At 36.1% G+C, this 20,893-nt stretch overlaps 1 protein-coding gene across 25 annotated transcripts in view; it reads left to right on the forward strand.

Moving 5' to 3' along the window:
- The window catches only part of MYT1L (myelin transcription factor 1 like), a 300,542-nt gene that overhangs the window by 171,907 nt on the left and 107,742 nt on the right, over nt 1-20,893 (forward strand). For all 25 annotated transcript variants that reach the window (XM_048936649.1, XM_048936655.1, XM_048936645.1 and 22 more), the window contains 3 exons: nt 1,182-1,236; nt 1,419-1,452; nt 1,754-1,816. In XM_048936649.1, the coding sequence (XP_048792606.1) occupies nt 1,182-1,236; nt 1,419-1,452; nt 1,754-1,816 (152 nt within the window). The remainder of the gene's footprint in view (nt 1-1,181; nt 1,237-1,418; nt 1,453-1,753; nt 1,817-20,893) is intronic.

The following is a 20,893-nucleotide window of genomic DNA, read 5'->3' on the forward strand; positions in this document are numbered from 1 at the left end:
CAGGAGCCAGGTGATGAATACCAAGAAGCAGAGCTAAAGTGGCAGCACAGAATCTTGTGGAAGTGGTCCTTTCTTTCCGCTAAATGCCTGCCACCCACAAGTTTTATTGCTTTGGCTCTTTCCCTGTGATACAATAAGTTGAGGGAGCTCTAAACTGCTACTTGTTTTTATTTTTTTCCTGAGAGAACCAGAGCCACAAGGTCAGTGCCTGTGCTTCCTGACCTTTTTAATATCATCTCTATGTATAAACTACCACAGATCCATCTTGCCGTCCCATTTTTTCTGCATGCAAAGTAGCTGGTAATGCAGATATTGCGTAGATCTTCAGGGACATGGTCTCTTAACAGAATTCAGTGCAATCTGCTTGCATTGTACAATGTTATAAACACTACTAAGCCTGTGCAATTTCACCTTTGAAAATCTAGTGACAACAGTATGTGAAGATCAGGAAAATCCTTGTGGCCCTATGGTAACTACTACAGATCAATGTTTATGCTTTCAGCTCTAATCAGCAGCCCTGCCCCTACCTGGGAAAGATTTAAGATTTCTGTGTATTTATCACTGCAAAAGGAGTCATGTCTGATAGGAACAGTGTTTATAAAATGAAGGTAAAGATTTAAACCTTTTTATTGAGTGAGCACATTCCTGAATCTGGAAATACATATCTAAACAATGAAACATTGCAAAGGTCATAGCGCTATACAAACAGACAAGAAATCCGCGAATTTCTAATGATGACTCTTTATCTCCTTTTTGGTCGCTGTTCTTTCCTCTCCCAATGCAACGTATTTGGTTAGAAAGCAACCCATAGTGTGGGACCCATTGGCTTTTAACTTCAAACTATATAGGAATCTTTTGTGCCCTTGTTTCAAAATAAGGGCGTTACCGAGGCTCTCTGTTAGAAATACCCTTTAGAAAGGAAGAACTAGCAATTTGTTGCATAAAATGTGCTATGAAATCAGGGCATGCAAATGGACTGATTAAAGCAGGAATTACTGCATTTTCTGTTTTTAAACAAACGCAAAGATCCGAAAAATCCTTCGTAAGGTGGACTTTCCCTTACGGGATAAAATGGAATTAAAATAGTGTCAATAAATTGTGTGAGAGACTGTATCAGTCTGTGCATTGATAGTCTGTGCATGCAGGATAAGAACATTGACTGCCTGCTAATCTATTCCCAGATGGAGGTGGATGCAGACGAGAAGCGCCATCGCACACGCTCCAAAGGTGTTCGAGGTACGTCTCCTGCTTCAGTAAATCACTCAAGGCCCCCGCTCAGGGTGACCTTCATCGTCCAGAATCTCTTAGCACGATTCATTCTGACCCTTGCTTTTACACAACCTTTCTGGTAATTTTCTGTAGAAGAGGGGTACTTGTAATAGATGATAAATCTTTATATATTTTCCATCTCTCTGCAGTTCCCGTGGAACCAGCCATACAAGAGCTGTTCAGGTTAGTGCTCTGAGTGTAAAATGTATCCCCATTAGCAATTTAGAAAATTCATGCCTTTTAATGGGTATAATGCACTTTCAAGTTCATTGGTGGTTTGCTCATGCCCTGCTGCACTGATGAAATTAATTCCCTCGAGACTTGCTAATAAAAAGCATCCCCTCTTTTTTTTTTTCCCTTCAGTTATTTGATTTCTTTCTCTGTCTTTGTTGCCCTCCATTTCTGTAAAACCTCCTGCCTGCTTTTAGTATAATTTTTCTGCAGCACGTCCGCACCTTTATAATTAATTCTCTCCCTTTTGCAGCTGTCCCACGCCTGGCTGTGATGGCAGTGGCCATGTTAGTGGCAAATATGCAAGGCACAGAAGGTAATATCTGTAATTTTTCATAATTATTGAAGAGATTTGGTAAACAAGTCAGTTGGCATGAAAACAAGTCAGCTGGCATGACCTTGATAAACCAAACAATGATAAAAATTTGAAATTAGACCTAGAATCTGTCTGGATTCATATATTTTTTCTCTCTCATTTTTTTTTTTTTCTTTAAGCAGTGCTTCTTATTTGTCTTTTTTGCACTGTGTTATTTAAAACCTTTGAAATTTCTACCAAGCATAAGCATCACATAAATTAAAAACTTTATAAATGCAAATGAGGTCAGGTCCTAAGCCCTCTTACAATACTCACAGGACCACTCTGTCCATCTTAACCATGGAGGTGAATTTCACGCATAAACCTAAACCAAGTTTTTGCTTGAGGAATCTTGTTCTTGTTTTCAGTCTTCTCTCAATTTTTTCATGCAGCTCATATGTTGCAAAGTAAAATTTGGCCTTGCTGACATGTTGGTGCCATTGTGATTTCTGTTATTTAACGAATTTCATAAGTAAATGAGAGCTTCTGAACACTGTGCGTTTGATGATTGGGTTAAGTTCAAAGGTCAAAAGCTTAAGACAAAATCACTGATAATAAGACCTATGGATTCAAATATTACACTATACTTATAGATATACTTACTTGAGATTCTGAACTATGATACGTGGAGAGATCTCCATTAGGAAAATATGTTTAACCATTTACTGTTAATAATATAATTATGTTAATAATAGCGTTATGTTATACGTGTGTACATGTGCTTCAAATTAATTTAGAACTCAATATTTAAATTTATCTGCAGTAGGAATGTTCAATATTGCCTTGTATGTCTGTATAAAGAAACATTCATTTACTAAATCCTTCATGTATTATTTTGAAAAAAATATCAACATTTAAGCTAGAGGACACGTTAATTTTTCTTGTTTGCAGTGCATTTCATTTAACATATTTTATACAGCAGACTTTTCTAAGTAGCCGACGTTTTGGCCATGTGAAGATAAATGTGTTCAAACTACTGTTAAATTCTTCTGTTACGACTTTTTTACTATCGACTTATTCAGATTTTAAAGCATTCGTGGTGTTTACACTTACTAGAATGCATATTTAGCACCAAATTTGAGAGATGATACATGCATTTTATGAATTAAATGGAAATTATGCAGTTGGACGTGATGATACTCGTAGGTTCCTTCCAACTTCTGTTCTGTTCTATCCTGTTTTATCTTGTCCTATCCTGTTGTATCCTATTCTGAAAAATGCAAAATAGTGAGATATCAGTCCACTTGGTGTTAATGAATGAAGCATAGGGACAAATCAAGAAAATCCTTAAAAAATTAAAACAATAAATGGAAGTGCCAGATACTAAAAATATTTTGAATTACACTTCTAAAATATGAAGCATTAAATATTTTTATTTAGATTTATTTTGTTAATCCTTTTTTCAATCATAATATTTTTGTGATAGTTTGAAGGACTTTGGTTAAATTGGAGTACTGATACATATATAGCCAAGACCACTCTTTTTGAAACTATAGTGATTTCTCATTTCAAACCATGTTTTTCTTTCTCCATTTTATTCATGTAAATGCAAGCTTCATCAGTAATTAATGAATGGCACCAAGTCCTTCTCTTCCTTCACAAATTTCATGAAGAGCTAGCAGTTAAATTACATGATTATAATGTCCTTTCTAGTTACAAGATTGTGACTACATTCGTTTCTTTATGCTTCATGGGATTTGCATGCTGTTTTCAAAACCAATAATTTTGAAACCACACAGAACAAGATTTCTTAGCCTAAAAAAAAAATCTAACTTTTCTTCTGAATTACTCTAACTTTTAATTGTGTTTGTCTGATATCAGTTTTTTGGGGGGTAGAAAGAAGGGAAAGATACAAGGTTGGAAAGGATTACAGGCAGTCTTGAGGCATCAGTTCCATACTTTGTTTTCTTAACATGATTCTTTTTTGCCAGTACACAAACAGATAGAATCTTAGAACTGTTAATTAAGTGAAATTTTAGGGTGGATGTAGAAAAAATAAAAATTGGAAATATATCGAATTATTTTCTTCTTATGAATTCTTAAGTTTTTTAAATTGTTTTCTTACCACTCTGATTGTCATTCCACTAATCAAAATATATTTAACTAATGTATGTCTCATTTAGTGTAAAAACAAAAATTATTTGTTGAGGTATACAACACACCTATTTCTTGAAACAGCAATTTTTTTTTTCTAGTAAAATTACCTAGTAATTTAAAGTTTTTGAACATTTTTGAAAGAATTTTTTTTTTCTTCTAATTTTCTGTTTGGGTGGGAAAGACCCTCCAACATTTCATCCAAAGAAATCAGACTATCTTACAAATTTTATGCACTCAGGTGCTACCTAACTCAATTCCATTTAGGCCCATGGAGCATGAGGTTAATGAGGTTAAGACTTTTGCATTCACAATATCAGACTAACTCTTTATAAGAAATGAAATGTATTTGCTTTCACTAGATGCAGTCAGGGCTCTCTAACATTATTCTGTTTGGAGGGTTTTTTAAATAACATCATGAATTCTCTGGAATTTTTGGTTTTGTTATGTTTTCAATTTATTTTTGTTAATAGAATTTTATCTTTGTATTACCAATATTACAGTGAAAACAATGTTCAGATGCTACATTAAACTTCAACTGAAACAAAAAGATCCTTTCAAATTTTCAGGCAAATTTAGGGATGAGACCTTGTTCTGCTGAGAAAATATCAAGTAGAAGTCAAAGGAGAGTTTTATCAATGTTTCATTATGAAATTAATTATGAATGGGCTGCTGACAAGTTCACAAGTCTACACTATAACTGTGCAGTGCTAGACTTTGCCAAGGAAACAAGCAGGCCTTATAAGCCATTGAGGTGCAAAACGCAAGGCTGGTTCTAGGATAGGATAAGAGTGTCAGTGGCTTATTGCATCATTTCCATCTTTTTGGATTTTATTTTAGAAGATCTTACTATAAAATTAAACATTGCATGACAGTGAATACTCTTAGCTCTTAAGTGCAGTGCTTAATTTAGTTTGCTAATTGGGCATGCTATCAAGTCAGCTAAGATGGACAAGCTGCTCTTCTGGGCAGTTTTAAATGCAAGATGCTAGCATCTTTAAAATTAACTTGGAGGAAGCATCTCTCCCAAATGACTACATACAAAGCTCAGAAAGCATCCCAGGTTTGGGCATTAAGGAAAATGCTCAAAATTGGTGTCTTAAGAGCAGTCTTATCATTTTTCCATTTTAGTAATACCTAGAAACTTGAAGGACCATGGATTCTCCAGCACTGGCTGGGATGCACAGCAAGAGGCAGTGCCTCAAAGTTGTACTTTACACGAATATCATTTGTATTTCCAGGTAGCTAATATCAACTAGAATATGCTGTTAAAGAAAGGCTTGTCTTTGTGGGAGAAAGCAACAAGAAAGGCATGAGTTGTGGAAGATATGTGAGGGAGGGGGGAAGGGAGAGAGGGAGACGTAGATACATTCAGTTAATTGTGGAGACAAGAAAAGAATTCCGATCTTAGGAGTGAAAAGCAGAGTTTCTCCCTGGACCATACTCCTAATACTGTTTATTTTATTTCCTTAGTAGCTCTCCAGGTCCGCTGTGGAGAGTGGCATGATAATGAACAGCTCTCTTGCACTTCCCAAGCTGTATATTATTTTTGGACATTAAATGTGTTCCAGATCCTTTGAATACTTTTAGCTGTGATCAGCCCACCTCAGTATATTGCAGTTAAACATTGCCCACTCGGACCGTGCTCTCAGCACTGTGTTTGGGATGTCCGTCAGCTAAATGTCTAAAGAAAAAAAAAATAAGATTTGAGTGTTCTTGCATTGCAATTAGAAGAAACATGGCCAGTTTCATTGCTCAGCTTCAAAGACAAAAGGATTCATGTTCTGTGTATGCTAATACAAATGTAAAAGCAAGTCCAACTTTGTGCCCAAGTTACGCAGGTAGAAAATCCATAGGTTCTCTAAAGTAACTGAGCACCAACTGTGGCCTGTTATTTACCAAGTAGATGAGAGTGGTGGCTTTGTAAGCACTGCTTACTACCATGTTGTGATGAACTTAGCATTACTTTTTTTAAGTAAACAACACATCATGTATCCAATAGATGCTTAAGGTTTTTCATGTAAATAGACTGTAAAAATTGTAACTAGTTTCCACTAAAAAAAAACAACAAAACAAAACAAAAAACTAATTACATGCAGTGCCTATTTTAAAAGCTTCTTAACGTTGCTTAAGCTATTTTTCCAGTAACAAAAGCAATTAAATTCTTTAATAGACTAATCACTTGCAAAATATGGCATTCCTCAGAAGAAAACACATTTTAATAAATGGGATCCCTAAAAAGAATCTTAAGCCGGTATGTAGAACTGTATGTATTAATTTAGGATTCTTTTAATGCACATACTTTCTATAAGTGTGAATTTGAAAACAGATAAGAACCATTGTCTGAAATTTTATTCTGAAATATTATGTATCAAATTTAAGTGAAGAATGAATTATTAGGGTCAAATGACACATCCTTCAAATTTAAAATGGAAATACTGATAGAGCTCTCACTATATAATGAATTTCAATTTGATGAAAATAAGAATTCAGATGAAATAATGCAACTTATAGATTTCATCTACAAAAAAAATTGTCCACAACTTGTCTTCCACTCATATTGCATTTGCACAGGATTTTTTTTTTCATTAATCTCTGTGGTGAAAAAAAGCAAGTCTCAAAAGTGAGGAGAGGAGAATAATGCCTGGCTCTATAGTATATGAATTGTCCAGAGCCTTATAAGTTATACTGTGTTTTACTTTACCAATAAATGCCTTGAGATCAGCCAGTTCTTTGTTGCTTTTTGAGGCCGTATGTTTCTATGTATTACATTATGCAGGCAAAATTGTTTTGATTGTCTTTAATATTTGAGCATGAGATTTGACACTCGATACAACAGATTTATTTAAATCTATAAATACCTTGGAGTTTAGCATTCTTCTGATCATGAAAATTTCCCCACACCCTTGTATGTATTACATTGGCATTATATACCATAGTTAAGTCATCTATATTTTAGAACAGAGTGAGAGAAATAATTTCAACTCCCAAACTTCAAAATTAAAAGACTGAAATGTCTCTCTCTTATTAGAAAATTATTGAATTTCTCTGACTTGTTGTGCCATATTTCTTATTCAAATTTTTTCGTTTCATATACCTTTTCACCCACCAGTTTGATTGCCATGGCTGCAGCCGTGGGTGAATAATTGCCTGTCTTCACAGGAGCATGTTCTGGAGCTAAAGTCGAGTGCTTGCTTCCTGATGTATGCCTCATTTGAATTCTGCCGACAGCCTAGGGGCTGTATTATTCATGCCTTGACAGATAGCACTCACTAAAAGCATTGGAACAGGGCCAGGTACTGGCAGAGAGATAGTGGAGCATTGCAACTTGCAACTGAGAGGAGCATCTATAATACAAAAAAGAGAAATCCTCATACCTCCCTTTTACTAGTCTCACTTTGATGGAAAATTCATTTGCATCAAAATAAAATACCCTAAAAATAAGTGCATTTTTTTCGAAACCATGCTTGAAAGTTTAACACAATTTTCCACATTTAATTGCAAAGCTGACTTTAATTAGTAAGGCCCTGCATGTGAAAAATGAAGATTCACTTGGGTGAGTGTAACACATTGCAGTGTCTGCTGAATGCTCTAATTAATGTATGGCTGCTGTACAACAGGGTGCACTGTGGGATATTTATGAAAAATTCTTTGCACGCAGCCAGTCTATCTGTATTTTAGTTCTTGAATCCGCAAGAATAAATAACTTTTCCCCGTTTATTCTTTATGAGGATATCATTGTGCATGCCATCACTCCATCCATAAACTTTATGGCATGCTTGTCCTTTTTAGTATTTGTCAATGATATTATAAATCAGAAACGGGGACATAGATATTTTAACATTAATGTGATAGTAGAGCATGGTTGCATGATGTGCAGAACCCGAGGTCCGCTGATGCATTTATGTTAAAACCTAACCACAAAACAATGAGGTCCTTATTGTTTCTTGCCTTTATGGTACTGTGAAAAATCTCACTGAATACTGGAAGTGTCGACAAATGTATATTTATTTCCCTCTCAGCTGAGAGACAAACTTTAATATAACGTTAAATAATGATAAAATGATCTACAAGGTATTTACCTGAGGATAATAACGTACTCAGGCAATTTCATTCTTTCATTTACGTAATGTAATTCACCGTTCAGAATTTGTAAAAAAAAAAAAAAAAAAAAAAAAAAAAAAAAAAAAAAAAAAAAAAGTTAATAAATGGAGCTTCATTGCTTTGTTAAATCCAGCAAGAGCAAAATAAATAAACAAATAAATAAATAAAATGAAAGAGCATAGGGATTTTCAAGCAGAACACTGCAAACAATAAATAAATGTGCTGACAGAGAATCCATAATGTATTAGAGATCTGTATTGGCTGCTGTCTGGATTCGGCAATATATTCTTTGTCTGATTGTTGATTAATGATTAGGAAGGTACAAAGTTGGGTCTGAAATATCAACCAGATGTACACCAGCAATTGGTGTGTGGCTCTGCATGCTAGCAGCCGTTGTCTAAAGTTTCCAACACAAAAGAGCCACTGCTTAATTCCTCATAGAACCTTCTGGATTAGGAATAGCAATTTCAGTGGCAGGAAGTTTCCAGATCTTCGTGTGCCAGGAGTACTAGCCTAATAAAAGGGGGAATAATAAAAATGAAAGGCAGGAGAGTGTTGCCCCAAATGTACAGTGACAGCAAACAGCAGGTTTTGGATGAGCTTTCTGCTGTGGGTCCCTAGGCTCATATGCTGCTGAAATGATATTGAAGTGGTGGGTGCTGAGAATGCTTATGCAGCAGTCCACTTGCAACTGAAGTGTTTTCTGTGGTAAGGTCTACTTTGAGGTTTCACTGTCAACCACAAAGTAAATGAAAACTATGCAGGAATAAATTTCTTTTTTTTATTATTATTATTATTATTTTAAGATCATGCAGTAGTACTGGGGAAATCAATTTCCTCAGGAAGATCTTGGGAGTACTGTATACATTTTTCTTTTGCCTATGGGAAATTTATTTAGTTGGCCTGCTAAGATTATTTTGTTCTCCTAGCAGATAGATTATTTGAATAATTTGTGTTTTTCTTGATGAAACAGGATCTACAGAGTTTACTCACATTTCATCTACATATACATCTGTTGCTCCACTTGTAAACAAAGAAGAGAATTTCAAGCATCTTAAGATGTAAAGAAAGAAGCATATATGGGGCCCAAAACTGTCTCTCATGTTTATCTGGTATTTAAATGAAGGCCCTTAAGCGAGCATTGACATCAGGAGAATTCTAACTTCATACTTTCTGGATAAAAACCTTTTTCTGTAAGATAGAGAAAAAATAACTGATTTGTAATGATACAGCATTTTTACATTTAGATACAGCTCCAGTTCCCCTATTCCAAATTTTGTGAATTACTTCTTCCTATTCTGTGAATTTATTCCTCACATATTTCTGTAATAATACTGACTCTGAGATTTAAAAAGCTCAGAGTATTTAAGGCATCTGTTTGTTTTTGTGTATTTTAGGGATGACACAGTCATAGTTACTAGCCTTACACTAAACCAGAAAAGTCATGAGTAGCTTTGTGCTCTGGGCTTTGGGTCCTGTGGAACAGCCTATATCCTCCTTATCAGCATGTTTTTCTGAGCAGCTGTTGTGTCGTTGGGAAATGGTGTAGATGGAAAATTCTCAAGTCAAGGTTTTGGGAGCAGGAGAAAGACTGATGTATACTGGCAGCTGGGTAGACAGGAAAATTGATTTTGTTCTTTGATCCAATGTCCACAATAATGTGGCTAACATAGATGACTTGGAAAAAAAATTATCCATTGGTGGAAGCATGCTACCTAAGAATACCACTGCCCTAAAACCTTATTCTCCACCCCAGTCAGAATTACCTGAATTTTGCCAGAATCATTAAAAATTGGCAGGGTCATAGTAGTAAAAGATATTTCTTTCAAGAGAGCAGACACTGTGGTATTACCTGGAGTAACAAGAGGATGTAAAGATTACAAGAAACTTACTATAATACAAGGAAACCAGAAATGAAGGTCTATCTTCCTTCTGAATGGTCTTAATCAGTAGACCATGCTAGCAGAGCATTGGCACAAACTGCTCAGAGAGGGTGTGTTGTCTCCTCTTTGGAGCTTAGTCCTGGTGCTGTGCGTCCCTGCCTGAGCAGAGGTTGAGCCAGATGGACCCAGATGTCCCTGCCAACCTTATCAATGCTTTGATTCTGTGATAAAGGAGGGAAATGAGGCATAAAAAAGTGAAGAAGTAAGAGAATAAAAACACACTTAAAGGAAAAAGCCAATAAAGAATAGTGCTTCTAGGGTTTTTGTTTGTTTTGTTTTGTTTTCCTAAAAATACACTGATATATCTTTAAAGACTTGCATTGAAGTTCTTCAATAAGTTGAGACAGTTCTTTCAAAGACTTCACCTCTTATTAGTGGTTGGTATGAAGTACTGCTTCTCATAGTGTCAGCTCAGGACAGGGAAAGGAGAGGTACTCCTGAGACATCTTTGATAATAATAAATCTAAGTAAATAGATCCACTGTACAAAGTCAAATGCCCAGAGGTTAAATATCTCTTGATGACGTCCTCAGCACTATACAGCTCAGGACTCTGTAAAATCTAATTGCTTTAACCAGATGAGTAGACCTGCCATATCAGTTTCCTGGCTACTCACCTGAATCACCTTCCCAGGCAAATTTTGAAATTGGCTGATTACATGGAAAGGGATTACAGAACTTTATGCCTTTTTGCAATTTTCAGGAATCAGCAGTGCTTCACTTTGAGGACAAATGGTACATATGGGGAAGTGGTATAATGCCGTAAATATTCCTGTGGCTGAATTCAAGCTTGTGTCTTAAATCAATGATTTTTTGTACCATTTGTGATGTTGCAAAGCTAAATGAGATAGGACAGGATATGGTTGACATTTAGAGCCAGTGTCAGCCTCTTAAAGCAGTTGGCTTTAAATCTTAAGGTTCAGATGCACGGGACATGAAACACATACTTCTGCCATCATTTTTTACTTTTTTTTTTAATTTAAAGTAATGAGTTGGGCAGTAAATTGTATGAACAAATAGTGAACAAATGCTTTCTCTCCAGCTGATACTTGTTGAAGAAATCCACCTGTAATATGCACCTGCATATTTTCATCCTTGTAATGTCTCCAGGGGAAAATCGTATCTGTTTTGCAAACAGGGAGTAAGTGTTCAGAATAAAGGCTAAAGCTAAAAGCCATCATGCATTTCACTTCACCTTTATGTCACCCAGTCCAAAATGAGGACCCTCAAATTCCCCCTTTTACTTTGTGTCTCACTCTGAAGTTGAAGCAGATGTGTAACTATAGACTTATAGAACTATACTGTAAGATTAAACTTCTCAAAATTTCTAATGTGCTGCTAAGAAACATTTATATAGGCATCCTGATACATACTTCATATTGCATCCTAAGCATAATTATTATATCTCTAATTGTGTATCTGATTGTTCCAGTGTAGTTTTTCAAAAACGTCCAATTTTTGATCTGTAAAAATGCCACTCGCTATTTTATTCCTTATAAATAAGATAGAACTTAATAGAAAAACTTCTGTTTACTGTAAAGAATGTTAGTATGTCAGGATGAATTTTTACCTGATGTTCTTCATCTGCTTTTGTTTTATGGACAAAAATGCATCCAAAAAAGAAAGGAAAGAGTTTTGTAACACTGAGAATAGAGAGCCCTAATTCCAGACCCAGCATTAGTACTTCATATAGAAGACAGAAAGCGATTTTAAAGAGAAATAGAATTCAGTCTACACAGGCAGTAAAGATCATGTAAATGTTGTCTCTTGTATGAAGCATTAGTGGGCACTCTCAGTGCAGACTGCTACAACCTTCTGAACAAGCAGTCTTTTTTGATGTGTAAAATGAAGCATCAGTTACCACTAGCAAAAAAAAAAAAAAAAAAAAAAAAAAAAGAAAAAGATAGTAAACACCAATTTCTCACACATTCCTATATGCTTCATATTACATAATGGTTAAGGTTGAGATTCCCTCTCTGATGATCTCTTACTGAAAATTCATCTGAATTCATCTGCTTCTGTAAGAACAAAAGGAAGGCTTAAGGTACTTCCACTATGAGTGGAAATCCCCCAGTATAGGAAATAGCTTCCTCCATTCCAAATTCTGCATCCAAATTCTTCTGTGTGGTAAGTGCTTATATTTCCCCAAATAGGCAAAGAGCATACATACTTTGCTGGGATGTTAGAATTCCACTGTGCAGCTCTGCGTAGAAACAGAGCTGTAATAATTCCCTTGGTAAATAGCAGTTCGTGACTCTGCTACCACATGATGAATCTGCGTCACAGCCAGAAGTTGAGTCATGCCTCTGAATTCTACTCCAGTGCTTTTTACAATAGTCCATCCATCTCATATTAAAAGTTCATTTATACAAATATTAACAAGTAAGTGTTTGTTTCTGAGTATCAGTAGTGACAGTAAGCATGTCCTAGAAATGATGGTGCATCTTTAATGCATAGGACTTGCTTGGTAATGGTATTTTCTAAGATCATCAATTAGGATTAATAGTATCTTGCTTCTTAATAACTGTAAGAGCTATTTCAGGAGAAAAGGACAAGCAGACAGTCATTTCAACAAGAGTATGTCGTGACATATGTGATAAATACAGTCTGAGATGTGAGTCTTACAGATATTTGCGTGTTATTAGTGACCACACTAAGAAAAAGTGTGGTCTATTTTTGAAGCCTATTTCTCATAGAATTCTCTAGATGTCCTCTACTTGTGAAGGGAAATAGGAGATAAAAATTCCCAAGTAGATGGATGGCTGCTCTGCAGACATCCAGTATTACAAGAACTATATTTTATCATTATAAAGCTTCTTGAACTGTTAATTTGAAATCAATTCACAAATGTTAACACAATAGCCTCAATGTATCTTATGATGTTAAGTATTCTATTTCAAATGACACCGAGGACCGTATTTCTTATGATGTTGAAATTTATTTGCAATAACACATTGACTCAGGACTGGTCATAGCAAATTTGGAAAAGAAAAAGCTTAGGAAAAAAAAGAAGAGGTTGCCCCTCTGAAAACGTAGAAATAACTCTGACAATGTAATTGCGTGACTTAATTTCAAGAAGGACTTTGGAATTAACACTTCTGGTTCCTAAACCACAGACACTTAGCCCTTTTTAATTTCATGCAGTATAAGGTATTTCTATCATTATGGTCTTCTGTCCCTTCCTCAATGGTGAGCTAAAAATTTCTTTCAGTGCTACTGGCAAGGAAAGTCTATTACTTTCTGAGTCATAGCACTGTCTCTACAGCACCTCAGTGTTCCTTGGATATACTGACACACTCAGAACTGACGTGCCCTGGCTTTGCTTAACTCGTGACTTAAAAAGAGACTTTAAGAAATCACACAGAAAGACAGACTCAGGAATTGAGTCAGAATTATAAAACAAATACCATTTTAGAAAGAATACAAATAAAACCTGACTACTTTTTTAACTTCATATCTTAGAAATCAGGCTTGCTGCTTCCTTATTAACATGAATGTTGCTTGCTTATTAACAGGATGTAGGAGGAAGGACTGAACAGTTAAAATGGCGTTGACTAACTTGTTTAAAATGTTAGCATTTAAGCAGAACTATAAAATGGGGAAAGCATTCAGTATTCTATCTACTATAATTGTGATCGTTCATTGAAAATAATAGCTGTCAGTCAGATTTAGAAATCATGCTCTACTGGACTGCTTGGGTAGAAACACATCAGAACAATCATGGTTAATTAAATTTGGTAGTAAGATTTTTTTTTCCCCTACTTTTCTGTGTGTACTATGGATTAAACAGATCTTTTGCTTAAACAGGACTAGATTTTTTTCCTCTTACACGAGATGTGCTTAGTCTAGTTCATGTTTGTTTTGGTGATTTGAAGGTCTGTTCAAACCGAAATGACTGTGTTTCTGATCTAGAAGTCTGTAAAATCAAGAACTCCCCAAGAAAACAAAAAAATGTTGGCTGTTATGAAGAACGGGCATGACATCACAGTTCCTGTTTATTAAGCTATAATGAAATTTACCATTTTCTGATTCACAGACAGGAAAAAATAACCTGCTAGTTAGATTGCAGTATACTTTTGCACAGTATCTGAGAACTTGAAGTGACATAATGCCTACACAGCACATACAGCATCACAAAGTCACAAAGTGGTTGAGGTTGAAAGGGATCTCTGAGTCCATCTGCTCCAACCCCTGCTCAACCAGTGACACTGAGAGCAGGGTGCTCAGGTGGCTTTGTAATCTCTCCAAGAATGGAGATCATTCTTTCCTTCTAAGTATTATGGACATTAAAATATTTTTTGATTGCTATTCCACCTTCAGTTCAGAGCATATACCTGCTACAGAATGAGAGAAGTGTTCTACTGTTACATTTCTGCATTTGATTTTCATGGAAAGCATTTACACTTCTAAACCAAAATATAAGCACAAACCTCCACAGCAAAACTTAATGAGAACTTTGGTACTGAAATGTAAAAGAAAAAAATTCTGAGTGCAGTTGATAAAACTGGTAATGGAAGACGCATTTATGTAAGCTCAGAGGTGCTGCCAGCTTAGCTGAGCTATGTAGCTCAGTGCTTTTTACAGGCTAGAACATTTCAGATTTGTAGACCACAGATAATTACAGCACAATCCCCTGATCCAGTAAAGAAAGAAAGCCTTCTCTGTCACCCTAACATGCAGGGCACAATTCTGATTTCTATAGTGTAGTCATCATGTCCCCTTTCTGGACCAGCTAACCTAGGAAGCAATGAACTCCATCAATTTCTACATCAGCCTGAGGAACAAGGACAATGCTGATTCCCAAACCAGAATCTTGCTAAAAAGTGGGTAAAGACTGGCTGGGATGAGGCTGTCTTCTGCCCATGCAGTGGACAGGAGAGAGTTTTAGGTTTTCTAGAAAGAACAGAAAAGGAGAGAGAAAAAGAACTAGGTTGGTGATTAAAAGAATCCTCTAGAGAGACCAGACTTACAGCCATGACAGTGAAGTGATTTCAGCAATGCTCATTTAATAGTGCTTCATATTTCCTAGCATAGTTACACCACAGTCAGCATGCTGAATATATATATAATATATATAATATAGAGACTCCTATGCTCACGTACCTATATGTTCCCATTGGGTGATTTATTCAGTGAGGAACTTAGTCATTGAAACTGAAGTATTTTAAAGTTAAGCTTGATGGCATTTAACTGCTCCCCTTGATGATCTGTGCCCCAAATTATGTAGGGACCATTTTTAAAAATGACTAACACATTGCTAAATGCCTTTCAATGAGACATAAGTTTTAAACATCCAGTACATCAAAGTATTCCAATAATTAAAAGCTGAAGTGGTATACATGTTCTAAAAACTTGCTTTTTATCTTCTAGAACTGAAAAATCTATTCCTCTTCTTGCCATATTCTCGCTGTATGCTTATTATTCCAGCCATTTCCCAGTTTTACGTTTTGGTTTCTAGACAGTATGTCATTCTGGACCTTTCTCTTTTCACTCACTGATCCTTGCTGCCTTTCCTGTCTGTTCGTCTTTAAAACCGAATGGCTGATCTTCAGAGAAGGATAACTGCCTCATTTTCCTGTGAAACCTAGCCACAGGAGGTATATTGGCAGCAGATTTTCAATGGAAACCGCCATTTCCACCCACAGCCCAGCTGCCACATTTAAATCATGCAGTGTGGGGCTTCCACTCCCTTGGGAGGCTATTTTCATTTTCCTCCAGAGACTCTTCTACAGTCTAATAGAATTCACTGTCAGATATAATAAGTAACATTATATACTGTAGTATTTTTTTTTTTTTTTTTAATTGTGATATGAGTCAAGTTGAAGCTTCACTATTCTGGACTGGAATGTGATGGAATTTAATTATAATTTTTTGGCCTGAATGGACATCTTTCCTTTCATCAGATGTATCAAAATGCCTGGTTTAAGGGAAAAGCCCGTATCTAGGCATCTGGCTTTTGGAGTAAGGTGATTAAGCCAGTAGGTAAGCTTTTATTTTTAGACCAGAGTATTTCTAATTATTTTAATCATGAATAAAACTTTGAAAGAAAAAAATGAACTGAATGTCAAAGAGACAGTTTTGTTCTTTAATTCTGCCAATAATATTCAACCAATTTATCCAAGAGAGGTGAGCTTCTATCTTAGCAAAAATACTGCCTGCAGGACTCTCTGATACTACAACAGAGCAATCTCTGTGCGCTGCAGAAGGAGACTACTTTGATTGGCTGTTAGCACAAGCAAATACACACCTTTCAAGGTGTAAGTCATGGCAGGTGGATGGAGCATCATTTTCTCAGAGGGGAGAATAATGCTCCCCAATAATGGCCCTCTACTTCTATGGTGTTGAAAATCTTAAGCCATTATATTTTTGTCTCTTGATGAATGCACCCTATTACTGCCACGCAGAGCAAAAGTTAGGGCAGGACTAATGTGTGAGCATAGAAGGAGCCTTGAATTGCTCTAAAGCATCTCTGATAGAAATTGCTGATACTCCAACGATAGTTGAAAACTAAATAATACTGAAATAGCTGTGCCCAAGAGGACCACAAGAGGCCTTGGATCTTTAACAAAGAAGGGCAATACAGCTGACAAGGAGTCTGGAGTACAAGTCTTATGAAGAGCAGCTGAGGGAACTGGGATTGTTTAGTCTGGAAGAGACTCAGAGAAGACCTTATCACTCTACAACTGCCTGAAAGAGTTTTGTAGCAAGGTGGGAGTCAGTGTTTTCTCCCAGGTAACTAGAGATACAATGAGAACTGATGGCCTTAAGTTCTACTAGGGGAGGTTTGGGTTGGGTATTAGAGTCATAGAATCATAGAATGGCCTGGGTTGAAAAGGTCATCTAGTTTCAGCCCCTCTGCCATGGGTAGGGTTACCAACTACTAGACCAGGAAAAAGTCTCCTCAGAAAGAGTGGGTAAACCATTAGAACAGGGTGCCCAGAGAAGTGGAGGAGTCACTGTCCCTGGAGGCTTTCAAGAAGAGGGTAGATGTGGCACTGACAGCGCGGTGGTGTTGGGTTGATGGTTGGACTAGATGGTCTTAATCTTTCCCAATCTTTTTTTATTGTGTGGGGTTTTTTTTTTTTTTTTTTTTTTTTTTTGTGTGTGTGTGTACGTGTGTGCATGTGTTTGTGTGTGAAACACATCAAGAATAAAGGCATCTTTAAAAGATAATGTAGGGACTAACCTTTTAGCTCCTTCATAATCATATTGTGAATATATTAATGCATATTAATAATGGTTTACATTTTTTTCTGAAGAGAATTAATTATAGCTACAGTTTCATAATGCAGTAAAGTGCAGGGAATGCTGTCATTTCTATTCTGTCTTAGACTAATCATGTTGTCTGTGCTGTGGAAAGCCACATTCTTTTTTCTTTTTTCAAAATAAAAAGATTTAAACATCTCAATCCTCTAGCAACCAGAATGTAAAATATTTCACACTTGGATGACTCCTTACCAACCATGCAATACAAAGAGCAGTGTCCTGTAGCTTATTCTGGAGGTGAGAATCCAGTACATAAGCACTGAAGTGGTTGCATCTTGTATCGTTTGGTTTTTGTCATTTTTTTTTCCTGTAATTTCAGCTGTTAACTGATGATAGACACATGCTTGCATTAGAAGGCTGGCCCACAGTATTATTTTTTTTAATATTCCCTAGCTGTTTGCTTTTTGGATAAGTAAGATACTTACTGCTATAGTTACAGGAAAATGGGTGTATCGTGTTTCTTAATTCTGTGCCATATGTCGTTCTTGGTTAAAATGAAACTGGGAGACAGTGCTGTTGTTTTTTTATGTAGAGATGACAGAAGGCGCATTTCAAATAGAAAACAGGAGCTGACAGTCTCATTGTAGTAGCCTTACAGTAGAGATACAATAACTGACAGCATACTTTGTTACTCTACGTAAGTTCATGCTGGAATGATAGTTTGACCTGTTGTGTTGTTGTTTAATATGATCAATCAAGTCTGTGTCTAAGGGTGTTGACTGTACTAACGTGTGTCTGGCCATGTTGGTAAATGATTGACAGTATAACAACATGAATTGTCTTTGATGTCCAGCAGTTTATTTCTCTTGATTTGTGATTGCTTGAACACAGCATGCTGAATTTCTTAAAAGCAATTGCTTTTAACCTGTTGAAATAGAAATGTTTCATATAATGTCCAAGTTTCAAACCTTGTGACTATGTAAAGATCCATTGTTGCTGATAGATGCATTCTTGCAGCATTTTCTAACCCTTTCAAATTGGTGCATGATTGATTCTGAAATTTTCCCATTTTATGTTGTTATCGTGAAGAAAAAGGAACCTTCCCTGCTCTCTACTTGTAAACAGAATTGTCATTACCACTGAGTTGAACACTCAGGAGGCACACAAATCTGGATGTCGTGGCAGCTTCTAGATACTGCTTTGAGTTAGCCAACCTCAATTTTATCTGTGGAAAAAATAGAGTGTTTTTATTCCAGTTTAGACGTCCAAACTGGAATGGAGTGGAGTTTACAATTTGACATTATTACAGAAATCAGTGTTCTTTGAGTTCATGCAGAAAAGGTCACTGGCTTTGCATGTTTCCATTTTTACATATTTAGGTTACAGCAACATAAACACTGAAGTGTTCAGAATCAATAGCCACTTAGAAATACTTGATTATATGCATTCATCTAATGAATCAATATGAGACATTAAACCTTCTCCTTGTGCTATCCTAGTGTCTTTGGTCAGTCCCTATATTCACAGGTCTGGCAATAAGATGTAGTCCATTGTGGCTTTTGGCTCGTGAACACAGTTGATATGGGTGTAATTGTAAGATTTGTGTGCAACTACAGCTTTGTCTGATACATGTCATGCAGGTGTTCTTGAAAAGATAGGTGTTAGAGAAGGAGAATTATTCCTGTTAAGTGATACAATAGGTGTGCAAAGGAAGTAAGCTTTATTTTTTTTCTTCATCAAAGTATTGTGGTACCTGTTCTTAAAATCTGCTAAGTATTATCTTGGCTGGAGATGGACATACAATAGTAAAAACACTGAGAGGGTCTAATGGGATGGATTTCTCAAATGTATCAGGTTCCTTAGTGGTAGAAATGTAAGTTAAACCACCATTAACTCTCATTATTGTTAGTTGAAGGAGATATTCAAAGTGTCTAAGAAAGGTGAGATTCCACTTCCTCTGAGTTGACTATAAAGGGAGCTTAAGATGACTGGAATTGACTTAGATTTTAGCAGCCCAGGGGTAGGTGAGAGATGAAGCCCATCTGTGACATCATAAGTTCGGGAACAATCAGATATTATATTGATTTATTTACATAAATACTTTTAAATAATTTACAACTGCAGAGCATGTACTTTACTAACCCGTGCTGCCACATAGGCTTTCAGTCTCATGATTTGTTACATTTATTTTTTTACACCTTGCATTAAGTGAGCTCTCCAGAACTGAGCTTTTTCCTGCATATTTGTTCTCCACCACTGTACCTTGTTTTTTTTCACTTAACAGCTATTAGAGTCAACTAATTGAATAAACCTATTGTTTAAGTGGGTCAATCATTGCAAAACCAAAATTTCCGTTCAGTTTCCTTGTTCCATAAGCAGATTTTCATGATGGGTCAAAGAGCAGATTTTCCAGTAATTTGATGCTTTTCATCATGTGGTTCAGTTACCCCATTTTGAGGTCTTAGTGAGTTAGAGTAGAAAGGTACTGAACATTCAGGATGCATAGGATCCAGATAAATAAAAGATCTTCACTTTGACTTAAGTTACTGTGTCTGTATTAACTGAATCAAAAAGTTCACTTTGTTTTGTTTAAAAATATGTATTTAGATTCTTGAACTCCTTAAAAAACTTTTTAATTTTGAGCTCCAAAAATCGGTTCATTTCACTTTTGCCCAGTGTTGTTAGTCCTACACACTTTTTGCAATGCTTTTTAAAAGATATTAATTATTTAGTACTTATTTAGTTAAATGATAACATATCTGAGTAGATCTGTGGTGTGTTTGAGGTTATTCATATGCTTTTAATGCTCTGAGATACACAAGGATTTAGTAGGTGTTAGAGCTCTGTGAAGTAAATAGCACATCTGCTACCTTTACTTTTTAAGATCCAGTATGCTCCTCTCCTATAGAGAGAGGAATTTCATCTCTCCTGTGAGGAAAGGTTGAGAGAAAGTCCAGAACTTGAAGGGAACTTACAAACAGGAGGGGGAACAGCTGTTTACAAGGGTGGATAATGATAGGACAAGGGGGAATTGTTTTAAACTGAGACAGGGGAGGTTTAAATTAGAAATTCGGAGGAATTTTTTCACCCAGAGGGTGGTGAGGCACTGGAACAGGTTGCCCAAGGAGGTTGTGGATGCCCCATCCCTGGAGGCATTCAAGGCCAGGCTGGATGTGGCTCTGGGCAGCCTGGTCTGGTGGTTGGCGACCCTGCATGTAGCAGGGGGTTGGAACTGGATGAGCATTGTGGTCCTTTTCAACCCAGGCCATTCTATGATTCTGTGATGATTCTATGAGTCCTGAATGCTTCCATATTTTTTCTTACTTTTCAGTAATTATTTCAGTAATTTTCAGTAATTCAAATACTTGAAATTCTTGAAGGAAGAAGGGGATGATAGAATGCAGTACATTTCACTCACTCGTACAAGTCAAGTTCAGATGAGTTCAGATAAATTAATGATTTTCACTTAGCGGTAGTACTATTGTATACATGCCTAATCTGTACAACTTAAGGAAGTAAAGATGGTGGTTTTTGACACTTCATACATAAAAAGCACTTCCTGCTTATAATAATTTGATCTATTGAAATAGAAGCAGAAGCTGGTAGCAAAGCCTGAAGTACAGCATAGCTGCAGAGATGAGATTCCTGTATTTTAAATTGCATTTTTGAATTTATAGTTTAAGTAGGTAAAGG

The sequence above is a fragment of the Lagopus muta genome, chromosome 2 (genome assembly GCF_023343835.1).
Source record: "Lagopus muta isolate bLagMut1 chromosome 2, bLagMut1 primary, whole genome shotgun sequence".
NCBI classification, from domain to species: Eukaryota; Metazoa; Chordata; class Aves; order Galliformes; family Phasianidae; genus Lagopus; species Lagopus muta.